The sequence below is a fragment of the Rhineura floridana genome, chromosome 8 (assembly GCF_030035675.1).
Source record: "Rhineura floridana isolate rRhiFlo1 chromosome 8, rRhiFlo1.hap2, whole genome shotgun sequence".
Classification (NCBI taxonomy): domain Eukaryota; kingdom Metazoa; phylum Chordata; class Lepidosauria; order Squamata; family Rhineuridae; genus Rhineura; species Rhineura floridana.
Window position 1 is genome coordinate 112876457 of NC_084487.1, and position 17346 is coordinate 112893802.

At 36.9% G+C, this 17346-nt stretch overlaps 1 protein-coding gene across 24 annotated transcripts in view; it reads right to left on the minus strand.

Annotated features, from left to right (window-relative positions):
- MAGI2 (membrane associated guanylate kinase, WW and PDZ domain containing 2) overlaps positions 1-17346 on the minus strand; it is a 1014264-nt gene that overhangs the window by 56867 nt on the left and 940051 nt on the right. For all 24 annotated transcript variants that reach the window (XM_061582129.1, XM_061582109.1, XM_061582110.1 and 21 more), the window contains 2 exons: positions 7505-7745; positions 4591-4734 (listed from right to left, as the gene is read on the minus strand). In XM_061582129.1, coding sequence (XP_061438113.1) covers positions 4591-4734; positions 7505-7745 — 385 coding nt within the window. The remainder of the gene's footprint in view (positions 1-4590; positions 4735-7504; positions 7746-17346) is intronic.

Below are 17346 nucleotides of genomic sequence, written 5' to 3' on the forward strand. Positions count from 1 at the left end.
TTGCCCTACTATTGATACAAGTGCGAACCTACTAAAAGAAGTAAATCATGGTCTTAACGAGGAAGTCCTACAAAACACTGGGTATTACTCCCTGCGTTGATACTGTGACTCTCCTCAACAAAGGAAAACACTTAAAGCGGAAGCAGCCAAAAATAACACAATTTTATAACATAGAAGAGAAAGTAAAGTTGAGGCCAGATCTAAAAACTGACTTGAATTCGAAAACTAATGTAAACAACTGGACAATAAGTAATCCATGCATATGGCCTACTGATGGAACTGAGTCTTCAATGCTAAATCTGGCACAGGAGCTAATAACAGTAGGTGAATTGAATAGCTCCCAACTGCATGCTGAACTTGCGACAAGAGGGAACCCAATGGATGAGCGCACCTTCAGCTCCATGCCTCCCCTGGAATCTTCACATAATGATGACTCAGCAGAGTTGATAAATGTAAAGGAAATAAATTCATTGCTGATGCAGGATGAATCTCTGATGGAAGTAAATCCACTAGAGGGGATTGTCTCTAACTCTATGCCTTCCTTCGAATTTTTACATCACGAAGGCTCATCTAGTTCTACTCTTCTGACTTCTATATCTAAATTGAATAAACTAAGAACTTATATGATGATTCCTGCTCAGAAAACTACATTACCAAATGAAACATGGAATTCGGTGGTAACACAGTCCTTATCCCAGATTTCCAGTTTTGTTGCGGAATCCATATCGTTACTTACTATTTTAATAGACTTTATAATGAAAACTGACCATCAAAACAGAAAGGACAATGAAAAACCAGTCCAAGCTGCTCAAGCTTGTCAAACAACGTTTGGAGATGATGGACAACAAAATAGAAGGAAGATGAGTGATAGAAAACATCCCACAAAGCAATGCAAGAAACCTCAAAATATAAAAAATTGCAGATCCAAGCATAAATCTCATATGAATTTCGGAAAACTTTTTAGCTTAATAGATACACCTCGACCGGTGGTTAAAAAAAAGAGGCGAAGGAGGAAGCATAAGAAATCAAAAGTCCACAAGGAATCAAAACATCTATTATCAGATAATAATCAATCACCTGCTAAAGAAACTTCCCAAGTAGTTAAGTTACTGGATACTGAAAAAAATCAAATATCGGCTCCTTTTTCTAGTGAGCCCTCTCATCAAATATCTGAATGTTTGGAAGCTACTAACCTACCAAATAATGTAATCTGTCAAAAAAGGAATCTAGTTCTAAATAAAAACAAACTAGTATTTATAAATTATCCAAAGCCTAAAGGTCTGTTGAGCCAACGAGAACGAAAGCTTCACTTTTGGAAACTAGTTGAAAGAGTACTCCCTGGGTTGCTTAAATTCGATGCAGTTATCTCTATAGATTATTTATTTTATAATTATGTAACTGCAAGAGCCATAATAACGTTCTTAGATAATAGCATAGTAAAATCTCTATACGAAAAAAGGTGCTGTTTTGTTGAACATGAAATATGGATTTCAAGATTCTTTGAAAATCTTGCTCCTCCGCAAAATCTCTTATCACTGTTAGAACTTGGGTCAGGTTCATTTTTACAAATAAAGAAGAATCTTGAACCTGATCCAAGATCTATTAAAGATAAGTTATATTTAGGACAGGATGATTACGTTAAAGGAACTGATGTTCAACAACAACCAGAATTATGTACTGCAGAACTGACAGTAAATAACAACAATTCAAAAAAAGCTGATTTTTTGCCAGAAGAGCTGCTTCTCCTCGATTCATATAGTGTATTGGAACCAGAGACTCAAGTTGAGATTCTCACTAGATTAAAAAGTTATTATCGACCCTTGAAGAAAAGAGGAATATTGATATGCAACGTCTATCACTAAGTACATCAAATGATCGAAACCTGCAAGTGAGCACAAATTCATCTGGGAAAAATAGTGTTCTGCTGTCGGAGCAGAACTTAGATGTTGAACATCCTAAGTCTTTAATATCTCATCCTTTTACAGCAAATCCATCATCTTGTACGAACAAGCTAAATGAAGCTAGCGACCTATTACAACAGCAAGAAACATCTGTAAACCCTGGATATAAATTGGGGATAACTCTGGAAAACAATCGATTCCAGCAACCTGATAATTGACAGAGAAGTAATCTTCCTAAAGATAAATTAAAAATAATTTCTTGGAACATTGCAGGATGGCAGAGCAAAGCAAATGATATGTCCATAAAAGATTTTTTGACCCTTCATGATATAATCTTACTCCAAGAAACCTGGTCTGTATGTAGATGAAGTTAATCTAGATGGCTACACAACATAGGGCTAATATAGTTTGCTATTGATAAGCTTTCAAAGGTGGCAAATACTTATATTTCAGGATGTGGTATAGAGAATGTAAGACTCCTTAGCAGAAAAGCAGGTAGAATAGACCACTGCAGTATCAGAAACATTGATTATGGAAAAGAAATTTGAATTCACTGAGTATCTCTATATCAGTGTAAACTTTGGTAAAGAGATCTCCTGTTTACTCAAACATCGCATTAGCTGGGACAACTAGAAAATGAGATTGTACTGTACTTCAACAACCAGAAGACTTTAATCTGTGGCTCTTGTTGAATATAGACACATTTTGGTTCCCTTCTTTTGCAGACTACACTTTCAGTTGCTGGGTTTTTTTTAGTCCCCAGTGTTTCTTCTACAAATGAATACCTCTTCCCTAATCTCTGATGAGTTCAGTTCCATCAGTCTTCTGTACTCATCATTCTGAGTTCATCCAGTGAGCCTGACTGAAGAGGCTCTCACACATCCTGCTAAATGCAGGATTGCTGTTTCACTTTCTTCATCTACTTTTCTCTCTCTGAGTTTGCTGAACAAGCTTCAGCATCCCAGCAGCTACTTCACAAACATCCCAATAGCTACTTCACAAACTCTGCAAGCCTTAGGGTATGACACTTGTTTGTAATGCTTTATTAATGATGACAAACTCTCACAATGCAAAGCAAAATGCTACACACTCCTGAAAGCATCTATGTACAATTAAATATTTTCCACTGCCAGTGTTATTTCCTCAATAGCTGAAGCGCCATCTATACTATGAAAGGAACTGCAATTTCTGGCCTATGGTGAAGTTTTCAAGAGACAGAGATAAATTTTTATGAAGCTTCTATATCTGTGATTGATACAACTTTCTGTAACATGTAGCCTTGTGCCTGCATAGAATATAAAGTTGAATGAGTTACTCATACCCCTGCCCTTCTTGTGGAAGTAATAGAATCATAGAATAGTAGAGTTGGAAGGGGTCTATAAGGCCATCGAGTCCAACCCCCTGCTCAATGCAGGAATCCAAATCAAAGCATTCCCGACAGATGGCTGTCCAGCTGCCTCTTGAACGCCTCCAGTGTCGGAGAGCCCACTACCTCTCTAGGTAATTGGTTCCATTGTCATATGGCTGATGTCCAGTCGAAATCTGGCTTCCTGCAACTTGAGCCCATTATTCCGTGTCCTGCACTCTGGGATGATCGAGAAGAGATCCCGGCCCTCCTCTATGTGACAATAATCAATGACATTGCTGTAATATATGAAAGGTCCCTAAACCAGTCTTTAATTGGTTTGCTTCAGAATGGATGAGGACTATAGCTAGGGTTGATGAGTGCAGAATTAGGAATAACACCTCCCCCCCAATCCATTCCCAGTTTGTGACATGAATGACATCTTATAAAAGTGCAATATATGCAATATATTTTATTCCTTCAGGATACTCATATATTGTCAAAAGAGTTTGCCAAACAAAGCCGGAGATTTCAGTAAGTACAGGCAACATCAAATCCGCAATGCATGATCAGATAGGCTTGTTTTTATATTACTTCTTCCACAATTAATGATAGTACTTTTCCATTATTACACATGCCTCTGTTCTTAGTTCTCTGATTTCTTTCTGATCATTCACACAAAATAACAACAGATACATATCTTTCTTATTTGCAATAAAAAGTTTAAATAATGTTCTAGGCTGGCGGTTAATATTTACATATTGCTCTTCTCAAATACCTCAGTGCTGTCTTAAAGATTAATTCACCATGAAAACTCTTTGTTGCAGAGAAATTACTAGGAAATTACAGTTTTCCAAACGAAAATAATTTTACCTTAAAAGAAGCTGTTTTCTGCATCAAGAAAAAGGGCAGCTCTGAACATCTGGATGAGTTCTATGGGACTATTATGCATGAGTAACTAGGCACAGGATTGCATCTTTGTTACTTTCTTACAATGCAATCCTATACTATACATATTTACTCAGAAGCAGGTCCCACTCAATGGCGCTCACTCCCAGTTAAGTAGGCATAGTGTTGTAGCCTTTGGCTGCAATACTCCAACATAGTGTAAGACCCACCTCAAGCCTCCAAAGAGGGAGATGCTTAAGATAAAAAGGTGGAGGGTAGCAGTCATGCACCCCAGTCTTACATACATTGAGTCTAGCTGAAAGTTACTTCCACGTAAGTCTGCACAGGATTGCAGCCTTACACCTTCATCCTATGCATCGAAATGAGTTCAACTTTGTTGAACAGCACTTATTTTCAAGTACCTCTGGTAGTGCCCATCTCTTCAACCCATCTTACCCTCATTCTTCCATTTCTTATTGCTGGCCCATCTTCTGCCAACCTCAACACATAGAGATCCATTTTGTACTCTCTTCCTCCTCGAATACTGAATCCAAATCCTTTGGCTCCCTTCTCCATGTCCACAGTAAAATAATCAAAATCCTGTATGGCCAAGGAAGAGGAGAAGAAAAAAAAATATTTTAATGAATAGAGAACAATTTTCTTTATCGAGGCTACAATTCTCAATCCATATATTTGAAATGGTAACATTTGAACTCAAGTTGGTTTACTGCTTGATGCTATAGCCTGCTTCAGACACTCAGTAGCAGCGCTCTTTCTGTGATGGAGGGCACCTAAAGTAATGTGTGGTGCATGTAGACCATATGGAAGCCGATACTAAAAAAAAAAAGTCTGATTTCCCTCAATTTTTTGAGTGGGAAGAATCATGCAAATCTAACAGTCTTGTTTTCAGGCTTTCATGTGGTTTGCCTGTATCACACGTTTAGCTGTGTGATGAAGAAGAGGGGAGTGCACCTGCTTCTTTATCATGTGCAGACTGTTGTCATCTGGTAAATGTCTGACTTGGGGACAAGATTTTCTTGCTGCTTTTGGATGTCCCAGTAAACCATGGCTTATTGTGATATCTGAATGCAGCCACTGTATAGCAGATACGCATTTAGGAGAGGGTGTGCTAATAACCACGGCAAGTCAATGTCACAAACTATGACATTATTCCAACATTGTGGCTCATTAAGATCTGTTGCAGGCAGATACATCAGTGCAAAGAAAACCAAAGAGACTGGAGCAAGCTTACCTGGAAGTAACCCCAGTGAAATAAATGGGTTACTTCCAAGGAAACTGTGATACGATAGGGATGCAATCTGCTTAAAACTTAGTATTTCAACTGTGGATTGTAGATAAAGCTGTAAAGGAGATTTTGAGAATATGAAACACTTTTATTAAATTTAGAAAACTTACATGTAAACTTCAAAATCTGAAGTTTCTTTATCATTCTGAATTATACATGATGTGCTATGTAATCTCTATCTTCCACCACCTCCTGCCCCGGTATGAATTTCTCTCTCTCTCTGGTCCCCCCTTTCAGGTTCTCATTATAAAATTAGCAAAATCAAGCAGGTTTTCCCTAGAATGTGTGCTAAGGGTGGGTTGCAAGTCTGAATACTTTCCCACAAAGAAACCATCTCTCCAAATGAAAACAAAAACATTGTGTTGGGGAGGTGCTACACTACAGTCCAGCTCCTTGACATGCTTGTTCTCTATATGGACATGGCTTTTCATGGAGGAACATTCAAACATGTAACTCAGGGGTAGGGAAGCTATGCCCCCCCCAGATGCTGTTTGAATACAACTTCTGTCAGCCCTGACCATTGGCCATGCTGGCTGGGGCTGATGGGAGTTGGAGTCCAGCAACATCTGGAGGCAACAGGTTCTTCCACCCCTGAGGTAACTTCTCAGGTCCACCCTGAAGTTATACAGTTCAGGAAAAGCTTTCCCACTTAATTCTGCTGATGTCATGAACTTGTCCTCACACAGACATACTGCTCTTGAAAGGGTTTGTCATCCAAGTTCATGGAATTAGCTCAGTTATTTCCAGCGTTAAGCATAATTTTTGCTTAGTCCCTTCTGGAGACATAGTTCATGTACAAAAGGCATGTTTATGTGAGTGTATGTTACTGCTTAACATAAACTATAAACTTTTGGCCCACTGTATCTGCTTGTATATCTCCTTCATTCCCAGCATATATGTCCTGACGCAATAAGTCTTAGGATGAAGTCATTAGATTTGTGAGAATCAAAATGTCAGGATCTGTGAAGAGAAGCACCTATTCAGTGTATTTGTAGATAGTGCCTTCTTGCATAATTAACATCACAATACACGTACATGCACAAGCACGATCTTTTGACAATTTTCCCTGGACTGCCTGTGCAGGGAGTTTTATGATTTCCTAATTATAAGCAGCTTTCATCTATGACAGTAATAGAGACAGTATTTATGCAGCAATTTCATCTGGCTTGTATTTAGGCAATCTGTGGAGTGTACCTGCTTAAACTAATAATGATGAAGGGTGCTTACGATATTGTTATTATTGTTATTATTGATAATCATAATCATAATGTATTTTTCTTCTCTTTTTTTTAATAAAAATGGATATGGCCCTAATCCAGTTAGACATATTGCATATGCAGGAGGGGTTTCATGTATGCAGTGGAGCTTTGGCTTAACAACTAACACTTCCCAAGCACTATAACAGAAGCTGCTTTTTAAATATGGAGGAGTTTACACAGCATGTTTGCTATGTTGGCACAAGTTGCTTCCATTTTGAAATCAGTAAACGAAAGACCCATTCTGTTTTATTATATTTATAGCCTGCCTTTGAACCCCGAAGGGTTCTCAGAGCAGCTAACAATTAAAGCAATCAGTTATGACAATAGTATTATTTCATCACCAAAACTACTTATAAATATATTAGGGTATTCAAAATGAAACTGATCATGTGAAATCTGTCTTATAATGAATCAGACCATTGACCCAACTAGTCAAACATTGTCTACTCTAGCCAGCAGCAGCTTTCCTGAGCCTCAGGCAGGGGTCTTTCCCATCCCCTCCTTTAATTGAAGATGTCAGGGTCTGAATCCGGGAACCTTTGGCATGCAAAGCTTGTGCTCTACCCCTCTGGGTAGAGGGGTAGCCCCTCCCCACTTTTGTATGAAAAGCATGTGCTCTACTACCCCTCTGCGATGGCCCCTCCCCGTTTTTGCATGAAAAAATATGGAAGAGCATCAAGTTTGGGTCTTCAATTAAATATTAGCAGGCAAAAGTACCAAACTTCACTGAAAACTGCTCTGGGCACGGCTTCATGGAAAAGCACTATAAAAACTACATATATGTACATAAACAATAAACAAGTACCTGGGGCTGTCTGTAATCTGATAAAGGGTATTGCCTGGTGTCAGGAGAATGTTGCCTGTAGTCTATCAAAGGGGGCTGCCGGTAGTCCAGAGACGGCGGTTGCTGGTAATCCAATACTGGAGGATGCCTGTAGTCTAATGGAGGCTGCCTATAATCCGTTGAAGGCTGCCTATAGTCTGTAAATGGAGGTTGTCGGATGTCGGGTTTCACATCCTGCCTTGCTTTTACTTCCGACCTATAACTAAGCAATAAAGAATAGTTAGTCTGGAACCTTAGCAATGCATTTGTATTTATTTGCTTTAAAATGAGAACCGGGAATGTTCTTTAAATGAAAGGCATGTTGCTGGATTGCAAAAAAATGGGTAACATGGAGCTTGGCCAAGCAATAAATGGCTATCTTTATGTCATTTAATCATCAGGACAAAACTAAACAAACATTTACAGGGCATTTTCTGAAAATGAATACACGTGCCTTGTCCTAAGGCAGTAGTATCTAGCCACATGCCAAGTCCAAACAGTGAGGACAGTGCCACTCCAGCAGAACACGCGTGTGCCCCAGGGTCAGCAACCAGTGAGGCAATTCTCTGGCAGGAATCACCCACTGTTACTGTGGGGCACAAAGAGAGAACAAATATGTCCTCACCAGCAACAGCTGGGAGGCAGAGGGTGGCTCAATCAGCACTGTGGAAGTGCATGTTTGCTGACTGGCTAGTCATCACCACTAGCACCTGTGACCAAGCTGGAGACAAGAGTCTCCATTGACCCCCTTGACTCCACCACTATTTCCCAACAGTTGCCTGTAAGGACATGCTTTCCCCTCTCCCCTCAGCTGCCCAATAGTGGTGGCTGGCACTTCCTGGCAGCAGCCTCTCTGGTTGCTGCTGCCCCCCATTGCCTGGATCTGGTATTGTCTCTACTGAGATAGAGGGCAGAGACACACTGAAGCCAGCAAAACTGCAAATGTGTCTCCACCTCCATTTTCTGGATGCGGGGACACACAACCCTAGTAAAACTCTGCCCCCTTTTACCTCAAAACCTCAAAAGTTGCAGCTCAGGCACATTTTACCTTGAAGTCGGCTCCACACAGACTTCAGAATTGATTGTACATCAATCCCGTTGCCACTCCAGGTGTGTCCGATGAAAACACTTTGCTGTAGGTTCAGGCAGACAAAGTGATTGGCTAGTGCTTTGTTGGAGTAGGGAGTAATCAGGAGTAGGGAAGGGAGGTGTGTCCAGCCATTTTAAACTGAATACATTTTAAACTGAAGCCAGAGAAAACGGTCTGGCTGCTTTTGAGCCAGCTAGTGTGTGTGCAGCCAGATATTAGGTGATATCCTAGCACTGGAGGAACAGGCAGACTATACATCCGAGCTGATGCTACAGCCAGGTTTGTAGACTCTCCTGCTCCAACACAGACTATTATTAAATGTCACTTCTCCCGACTTCCCGGAAGGAGTGCTGGCTGGTAGTTGTCTCTGAGTGAGCTCTATCTCAGAGGAAGCTTATTTCAGTTAAAAGCCAGTCAACAGGAATTTTTGACTGGCGTAAATGTTCTCCAAGATAAAAGGGGAACCGAAGAGATTATCCACGGAACTTTGTTGAGCTGTAGATTGCTAGATTTGATCAGGAATCCCCCTGAGATAAGAAGGCATATCTAGCTGCGGAAGACGGAGTCTGGATTTCTAACAAGCTGTGCTGAAAGTAAGCGAGACGTTTTTTCTTTCTCTTTTAAAAACGTTTTTAACAAGCTAGCCTCCTTCTGTCTAAATCTTATCTATTGACTTAAATTACTATCGTAAAAGAGACTTGTTTACGAATCAGCAACTCAGAAACTTGGGTGAGTCACACTTTTTTCGCTTTATATAAAGTTAAGGAAGAAGGGAGCAATTCAAAGAACCTGTTTTATTTTTTTTATGACAAAAAGCTGGCTTAAATCTGGAATTACAAAGATTAAAACGGATAAGAGGCAACTTATTAGATAAGATGATTTGATTATTTGAAGGAAATATATCTGAGACTATTTTTTTATTCCTTTTTATTTTGGATTTTTTTTTTTTTTTAACGAATCTGCTGTTCGTGTATGTTACTAACTGCTGGATGCTGAGAACTGGATTTGTTTTACATTCCTGAATGTGCTGGAGATAAGAACCGTGTTGGTTAAGATCATATTAACAGGCCTGGAATATTAACTCTTTTGTTGCTGGGAGAAAAAAAGAAACAGTTTGCCTCTAAGTTTGGGAACATTGGCCAATAATAGAAAAGGGTTTTTTTTTTTTCCAAGAATGACAGCCAGGAAAGCAGCCAAAGTTTTAGAGCGAAGAGGTTCAACTGATACACAGGAAGGGATAGACATGTTCCAGAAAATTATGGAGGGGTTTAATGATTTTAAACAAGAGATGAAACAAGAGATGAAACAGGACAGACAACAATTTAAAGATGAATTTCGCAATATGAAAAAGGATTTTAAAGATTTACAAGATCATATCAAAACAGAAGTGGGTGAGATTAAAAACAACATTGGGCAATTAACACAGGATGTAAAAATGTTAAAGATAAGGTGCAAACCTTAGAGAATAGAATAGATATTACAAATGTGGAATTGGAAAAAAATTTGGACTATATTGCTGTTATGGAACTCAGAGATAAAGAATATTGCTTGAGATTCCGTGCAATTCCTGAGGAAACAGGTGAAGATATCAGAGAGAAAATTGTTAATGCCTTGGTAAAATCCTTGGATTGGAATGAAGATCGGATGGAATTTGAAATAGATAAAGTTTATAGAATTAATTCCAGATATGCAACAATGAAAAAAATCCCAAGAGATGTGCTTGTTTATTTTCTAAAAAAGAAGACCAGAGATATGGTTTTGCAACATCATTTTAACAATGTCTTCAAAATTGACGGTAAAGAAATACAGGTGATGAAGGAAATTCCTATTAGACTTCTACGTAAGAGAAAAGAATACACTTTCTTCACAGAAAAACTTAAACAATGTAAAATTCAATTTAGATGGGATGTTCCAGAGGGAGTGATTTTTACATTTAGACAACAGAAGTATCGATTAAATACTGTTCAAAAAGCAAGGGATTTCTTGAGAAAAGCTTCAAAAGACATGGAAGAAGATAAACTCAAAGATATGGACATAATTCCTGGGAAACAAAGTCAACAGAAACAGGTAGAGGAAGAAAAGGATGATGATGAATCAAAGGGAGCAACAGGTACAGATTTTTCTAAAATACATGCTTAAAAATGGATTACAAATATCTAACCTGGAATATAAATGGAGCTAATTCGTCGCAGAAGAGAAGGAAAGTATTTCATTATTTGAAAAAATTAAAATTGGATATAATTTGTTTACAAGAAACTCACATTAAGAAGAAAGACTCTAAATATTTAATTTGTAAAAATTTGGGTGAAGAATTTATTTCGGCAGGATCCAAAAAAAAATGGTGTGGTTCTTTATATTAACTCACAATTGTCTCCTAAATTGATATTATTGGATGATAGTGGCAGATTTGTGGGAGTTGAAATCACCATACAGGGTACAAAAATATTGATAGTGGGCATTTATGCTCCCAATGAAGATAAAACAAGGTTTTATACTAGACTTATGGAAAAATTATCAGAGTTTGCATATGATCATTGGTGTGTCATGGGTGATTGGAATGGGGTAATTTCACCAAAAATGGATAGACTTTCTGAGAAAAATATTAAAGAGACACAGGGCAAATTGCCGAAGATTTGCTTCGAATTGATGGAAAATTTAGAATTGGTGGATGCTTGGAGATATATAAATGACAATGCAAAGGAATTTACTTACTTTTCAGAAAGACATAAAACATTTTCGAGGATTGATATGATTTGGATGTCTAAAAACTTAGTGAAAGACATTTCCAAGATGGATGTATTACCAAAAACTTTTTCGGATCACAATCCAGTGATATTGACTTTTAAAAAAAAAATCTTGGATTTAGATGGAGACTAAATGAATCTTTATTACAGAATGATAAAATAGTGCAGGAATGTAAGAAGAAATTAAAAGAGTTTTTCGAACATAATTTACATAAAGGATCAGATGAAAATATTGTTTGGGATACGTAAAGCATTTATGAGGGGATATTTTATTAAATGTAATTCTGAATTAAAAAAGAAGAAACAACAGAAAATGCAATTAATCTTGGAAGAAATAAAACAAAAAGAGGAAGAATTGAAAAAGAATCCAACTAAAGCTTCTACTGTAAATCAAATTAAAATGTTACAGAAACAAGTGTCAATGTTGACAGTTAGAGAAATTGAAAGGAAATTAAACTTTGCTAAACAAAGGACTTTTGAATTTGCAAATAAACCGGGGAAATTGCTAGCATATAAATTAAGAAAAGAACAACAAAAAAATCTTATTTTAAAGATACAAGAAGGAGATGAGATGTTGACAGACAATGTAAAAATCCAAAGGGTTTTCCATCAATATTATTCAACTTTGTATAAGTGTCAGGAAATTCCCTCAGAAAAAATAGAAGAGTATATATCTAAACAGAATTTGCCTAAAATTACAGATTTTCAGAGACAAGCTATTAATGGTCCTATTATGTCAAGAGAAATATCTGAGGCTATAAGTAAAATTAAATTAGGAAAGGCGCCAGGACCGGATGGACTATCAGCAATGTATTACAAATGCTTGGAGGAGGAACTTTTATTACCTTTACAGTATACAATGAATTCTATTTTACAAGAGGGGAAGATACCGGATAGTTGGAAAAATGCCAATATAACATTAATACCTAAAGAGGAGCAGGATCTAACCAAAACAAAAAATTATCGGCCAATATCTTTATTGAATAATGACTATACAATTTTTACAATGATTTTGGCTGAAAGAATGAAAATAATATTGCAACAATTTATTCAGGAAGATCAAGCGGGGTTTTTACCTAAAAGACAATTACGTGATAACGTCAGGAATGTTTTGAATGTGTTGGAATATCTAGAACAACGAAATGACATACAAGCAGCTTTGATTTTCTTAGATGCTGAGAAAGCATTTGATAATTTGAATTGGAAACTTATGTTTAAGGTTCTAGAGCAAATGGACTTTGGAGATAATTTTATAAAATGGATCAGATCGATTTATACATCACAGAAGGCACAGATAATTGTCAATGGGGATTTAACGGACTCATGTGAAATACAAAAGGGTACAAGACAGGGATGTCCATTGTCCCCTCTTTTATTTATTCTGGTTCTAGAAGTGCTGCTTAGAGACATAAGGCAAGACAAAAGGATTTCGGGAATAAAGATAAAAAAAGAGGAATATAAATTGAGAGCATTTGCTGACGACTTGATAATTGTATTAGAAAATCCCTTGGAAGGAATCAAAGTATTGATGGATTAGAAGAATTTGGACCATTAGCAGGATTTAAGATCAATAACCAAAAAACGAAGATGTTGGTGAAAAATTTATCTTTAAGAGATCAAAAAGAGTTAATGGAGAAGATAGATTTTAAAATAGAAGAAAAGGTGAAATATTTAGGTATCATTATGACAAATAAAAATTCAAAGTTGTTTCATAATAATTATGAAAAATTATGGACAGAGATTAAGAAAGATTTGTTAAAATGGGATAAATTACAGTTGTCATTAATGGGTAGAATATCTGTAATAAAAATGAATGTATTGCCGAGAATGATGTTTCTATTTCAAACAATACCTGTCATATCCTCTGATTTACCTTTTAAACAATGGCAAAAAGATATTTCTAAATTTGTTTGGCAGGGGAAAAAACCAAGAGTTAAATTTAAATTATTACAAGACGCCAAAGAAAGAGGAGGACTGGGATTACCAAATTTGAGACTTTATTTTGCTGCTTGTTGCTTAGTCTGGATAAAGGAATGGATTCTATTGAGGAATAAAAGATTATTGGATTTGGAGGGTCACAACCTGAAGTGGGGATGGCATGGATATCTATGGTATGATAAAGTAAAAGTTAATGTGGATTTTAATAATCATTTTATAAGACGTCCTTTGTTGAAAATATGGAATAAATACAAAACAAGGTTTTTTTCGAAAATACCACTATGTGTTTCAAGTCAAGAAGCGTTTTACAGAAGAGAAATGGCTGGAAAAGAGAAATGGTTAACTTACCAAGAACTATTAGAAAATGTGCATGGAGAATATATAATGAAAGAGAGAGAACAACTAATAAAGGAAGGATATAGTTCACAATGGTTTGCCTATTCACAATTGTTAGAAAGATACAAAATGGACAAGAAAATGTATGGGTTTGAAATAAATAAATCTGATTTTGAAATAGGTTTGTGTACAAATGGTGAATGTATAATTGCAAAAATGTATAAATTTTTATTAAAAATGGACATGGAAGAAGAACATGTAAAAGAGTGTATGGTTAAGTGGGCAAAAATTTTTGGTTATAATTTACAAATGGATCAATGGGAAAATACGTGGAAAAAAGGTTTGAAATTTACATTATGTTATAATCTTAAAGAAAATTTTTATAAAATGATGTATCGTTGGTATATGACTCCAGAAAAGTTGTCAAAAATGTATAGTAATGTTTCTAATGTATGTTGGAAATGTAAACAACAAGAAGGATCTTTTTATCATATGTGGTGGTCGTGTAAACAGGCAAAATTATTTTGGGCACAGATAGGTAGGATGATGCAAAAAATCTTAAAGATAAATATTCAGTCAAAGCCAGAATTTTTTTTATTGGGTTTTATGGATAAACAAAAGGAAAAGAAATATGGAAGAATAATATTATATATGATCACGGCAGCAAGATTATTATATGCACAAAAGTGGAAAATGGAATCGATACCAACAATGGAAGAATGGCTATTGAAATTAATGGACTTAGTTGAGATGGACAAATTGACATGCCTTCTTAGAGAAAAATCGACAGATACATTTCTTAAGGAATGGAAGCCTCTTTTCGACTTTTTGTTGAAAGAAAAAAATGAAATGATGATAATGGGATTTGACGATTAATCAAGATAGACTATGGAAAAAAGTGAATTTCGTATGTTTTAGGGGACAGGTTTGATATATATTATATACTTATAGCTGATCTGTAACAAATCGGAAGTCAAGTTCTTTTTTTTATTTTTGTTGTATTGTTTTTGTTGTATTTGTTTTATAAACATTTGAATAATAAAAATTATTATAAAAAAAAAATGTCACTTCTCCCACAGATCAGCCACTTGTGTACTAAGTTGGGATGTATGAATCTGTCAATTTTGGTTTCTTGTTTTTCCAGTCTTAAGCTCATCTCATTTCTCAATCAATTTGTTTTTTTTTAAAAAAAAGTCTGCATAAAATTTCACATGCATTTTCAAGCACATTTCTAATATATGCATTTTATATGCAGTTTTGCCTAGGATACATATTTTTCCAAGAAATTTTCCCAACATAAGCATTTTATGTTATTTTTACTAATATGTGCAAATGTATGCATTTTCTGGTTGGAGAACTTCACTGCAACCTTTGAAGGATGGCTGTGTTTCAGTTCATGTATTGTTTTGGGAAGTGAAAAGGAGGTAAGTTTGCATTAAAATGCAAACCCAATGAATTTCTCTCTCAGCCGTAGTACTAATAGTCCAGATATCTCTGTCTGCACTCCCCAGCTTTTTATGATCCAAAATAAGCTGTACATATACAGCTCGCTACCACCAAAATGATTGTAGCTGTGGTTAAGCACAGCGTGTGGGAGCCGTAGGAGAAAGGTGATACAGATAAAGTTAATAAAGCAGATGTTCTCAAAGGCTTTTATCACTGTCTTTGCTGCCAGACAAGCGGCAGCTTTCAAAGCAGTTTGGATTAAATTTGAGGGTTGTAAGATGACCATAAGATTTCAAAACTATCATACCAGCTGCAGCGCTCGGAACCAAGCAGGCGGCCTCGTCGCCATCTTCCCGTAGTACTAATAAATACTACTTTTCCTCTAACAGACCACCCATATTCCGGAAGCAAGGTAATTATGTGAGTAGGGCCACCCGCTTTTTTGTTTCTGCCATCTCCATTTCTCTCTTTCTTTCTGCTACTCCTTTCTATCTTTCTCTTTTTGCCACTCTTTTTCATTCTTTCTGTCCTTCGGCTACCTCTACCCCCATTTTCTCTCATTGCCACCCACATGAAAGTGGACCGCGGGCCACAGGTTGCCCACTTGTGCTCTACTTAGTGCCAAGGACCCAAAAGAACTGTGCAACTAGCTCCAGCCACCTATGGAGGTTCTCAATGTGTGTTTCGAATCTCATCCTTCCCTCATCCTTCATGGCAACAGTTGATTGACTGATTTATATTTGAAGTTAATGCCCCACTGTTCTTCCATCATGGAACCCAAGCCAGCATACATAGGGTTACCGGCTAATCCCTCTGGCTTCTTTGATGTAACAATTTGTAAGTCAGGAATTTCCATCCTGACCCAAGCTTACTTAGCTTCAGCAAAGTTGGTGTACCAGGGACCTTCAGATCATGGCCTGTAATCTTTTGAAACTGAAGAGAATTTCAACAGCAGGTTGTGCTCAGTTATCAGGAGGTCTGTTCTTCAAAAAGTATAAAAAGTTAACAATCAAAAACTCCCACTGGCCCCAGCTAAAGTAGCTTTTTGAAGCCTAGACTCATAAGGTTTTGGATAATTGGCATCTCAGTCTCCAGCACGTTACATGAAAGGAAGTGCTGCTGATTTCAAAGGAACTTACTTCTCTAGTTAAGTGTAGTTAGGACTGCAGCTTTAACTTCGTAGGAATTTTAAATGACATATAGAGCATTGTACTTGAACCACAACTAATTAGTCCTTTTTATAACACAGTGTAGAAACTTTTAAACTGTCATTTAGTGTTGGGTCAAGGTCTGGATGAGGTACATTGGTAAATCAATGATGTGGAGTATAATGATAATGTATTAGGTCACATTTTACAAGACAAAAGTTAATCCAAGGACAAAATATAATTGCCTGGAAATTACAAAATGGCTATAGAAGTTTTAGACTGATCATTTCTTTTAAGGTAGAACTTTCTTGTGGCTATAACTGAAAGAAAAAGTATAGTGATAGCTAACATGTAAAAATTATTCAGAGAAAAATAATCAGCTGTAAACAAAGATAGCTGACAATTTACTTAAGAAACTGATTTCTAATACTGATTTGTTTGTGTGGATCATGAGAGGGGGTCAGTTATAAGATTAAAAAATGGGACATCATCATAACCATTTATAATCCTCATGACCACTTCTGATGTAGTAACGTCACCCAAAGTAACTTTTGTCTATCACTTTCATACAATAAAGTGTCGTAGTGTCATGACTGAAGCATATTCATTGATCTTATCCTTTGGGGCAGTACCACAAGAATCCTTACCATGAAAAAAAGGTAAAGCCATGTCAAAAGTCACCAAATGAAAGTGTTGGCAATTACTACACAGGCTACAGTAGCCTGATAGTTTACAAAGAAGCATTTGCTCCATGGACCACATCTCTATCAACAGCATCAGAGAAGTAATAATCAAACTATGCACTGTAATCTTTAACATAAAGGGTTGGATCCAGGTTGACTGGAGAGAAATTCTGCTCATGAAACTGTCCCCCTCATGGAAAGGAGCATAGAGAGACATTTTTGCTGATTTCCCCTATGCAGCTCCCTCTGTCCCTTGAAAATCTGTTTGAGTAGGAAGTAGTGTGGGAGTCGGGATGGGGGAGAATATCCGACAAAATTGAACCTGGTACCAGATGCTGACTGAATTTGCTAGTTCGCTAGCCCTGTGGGGTGGCACTGATCTCTTGCAGCGGGCCACAGTTGTAATCGGCATGGATTTTGCAGCAGTGACAGCAATTGG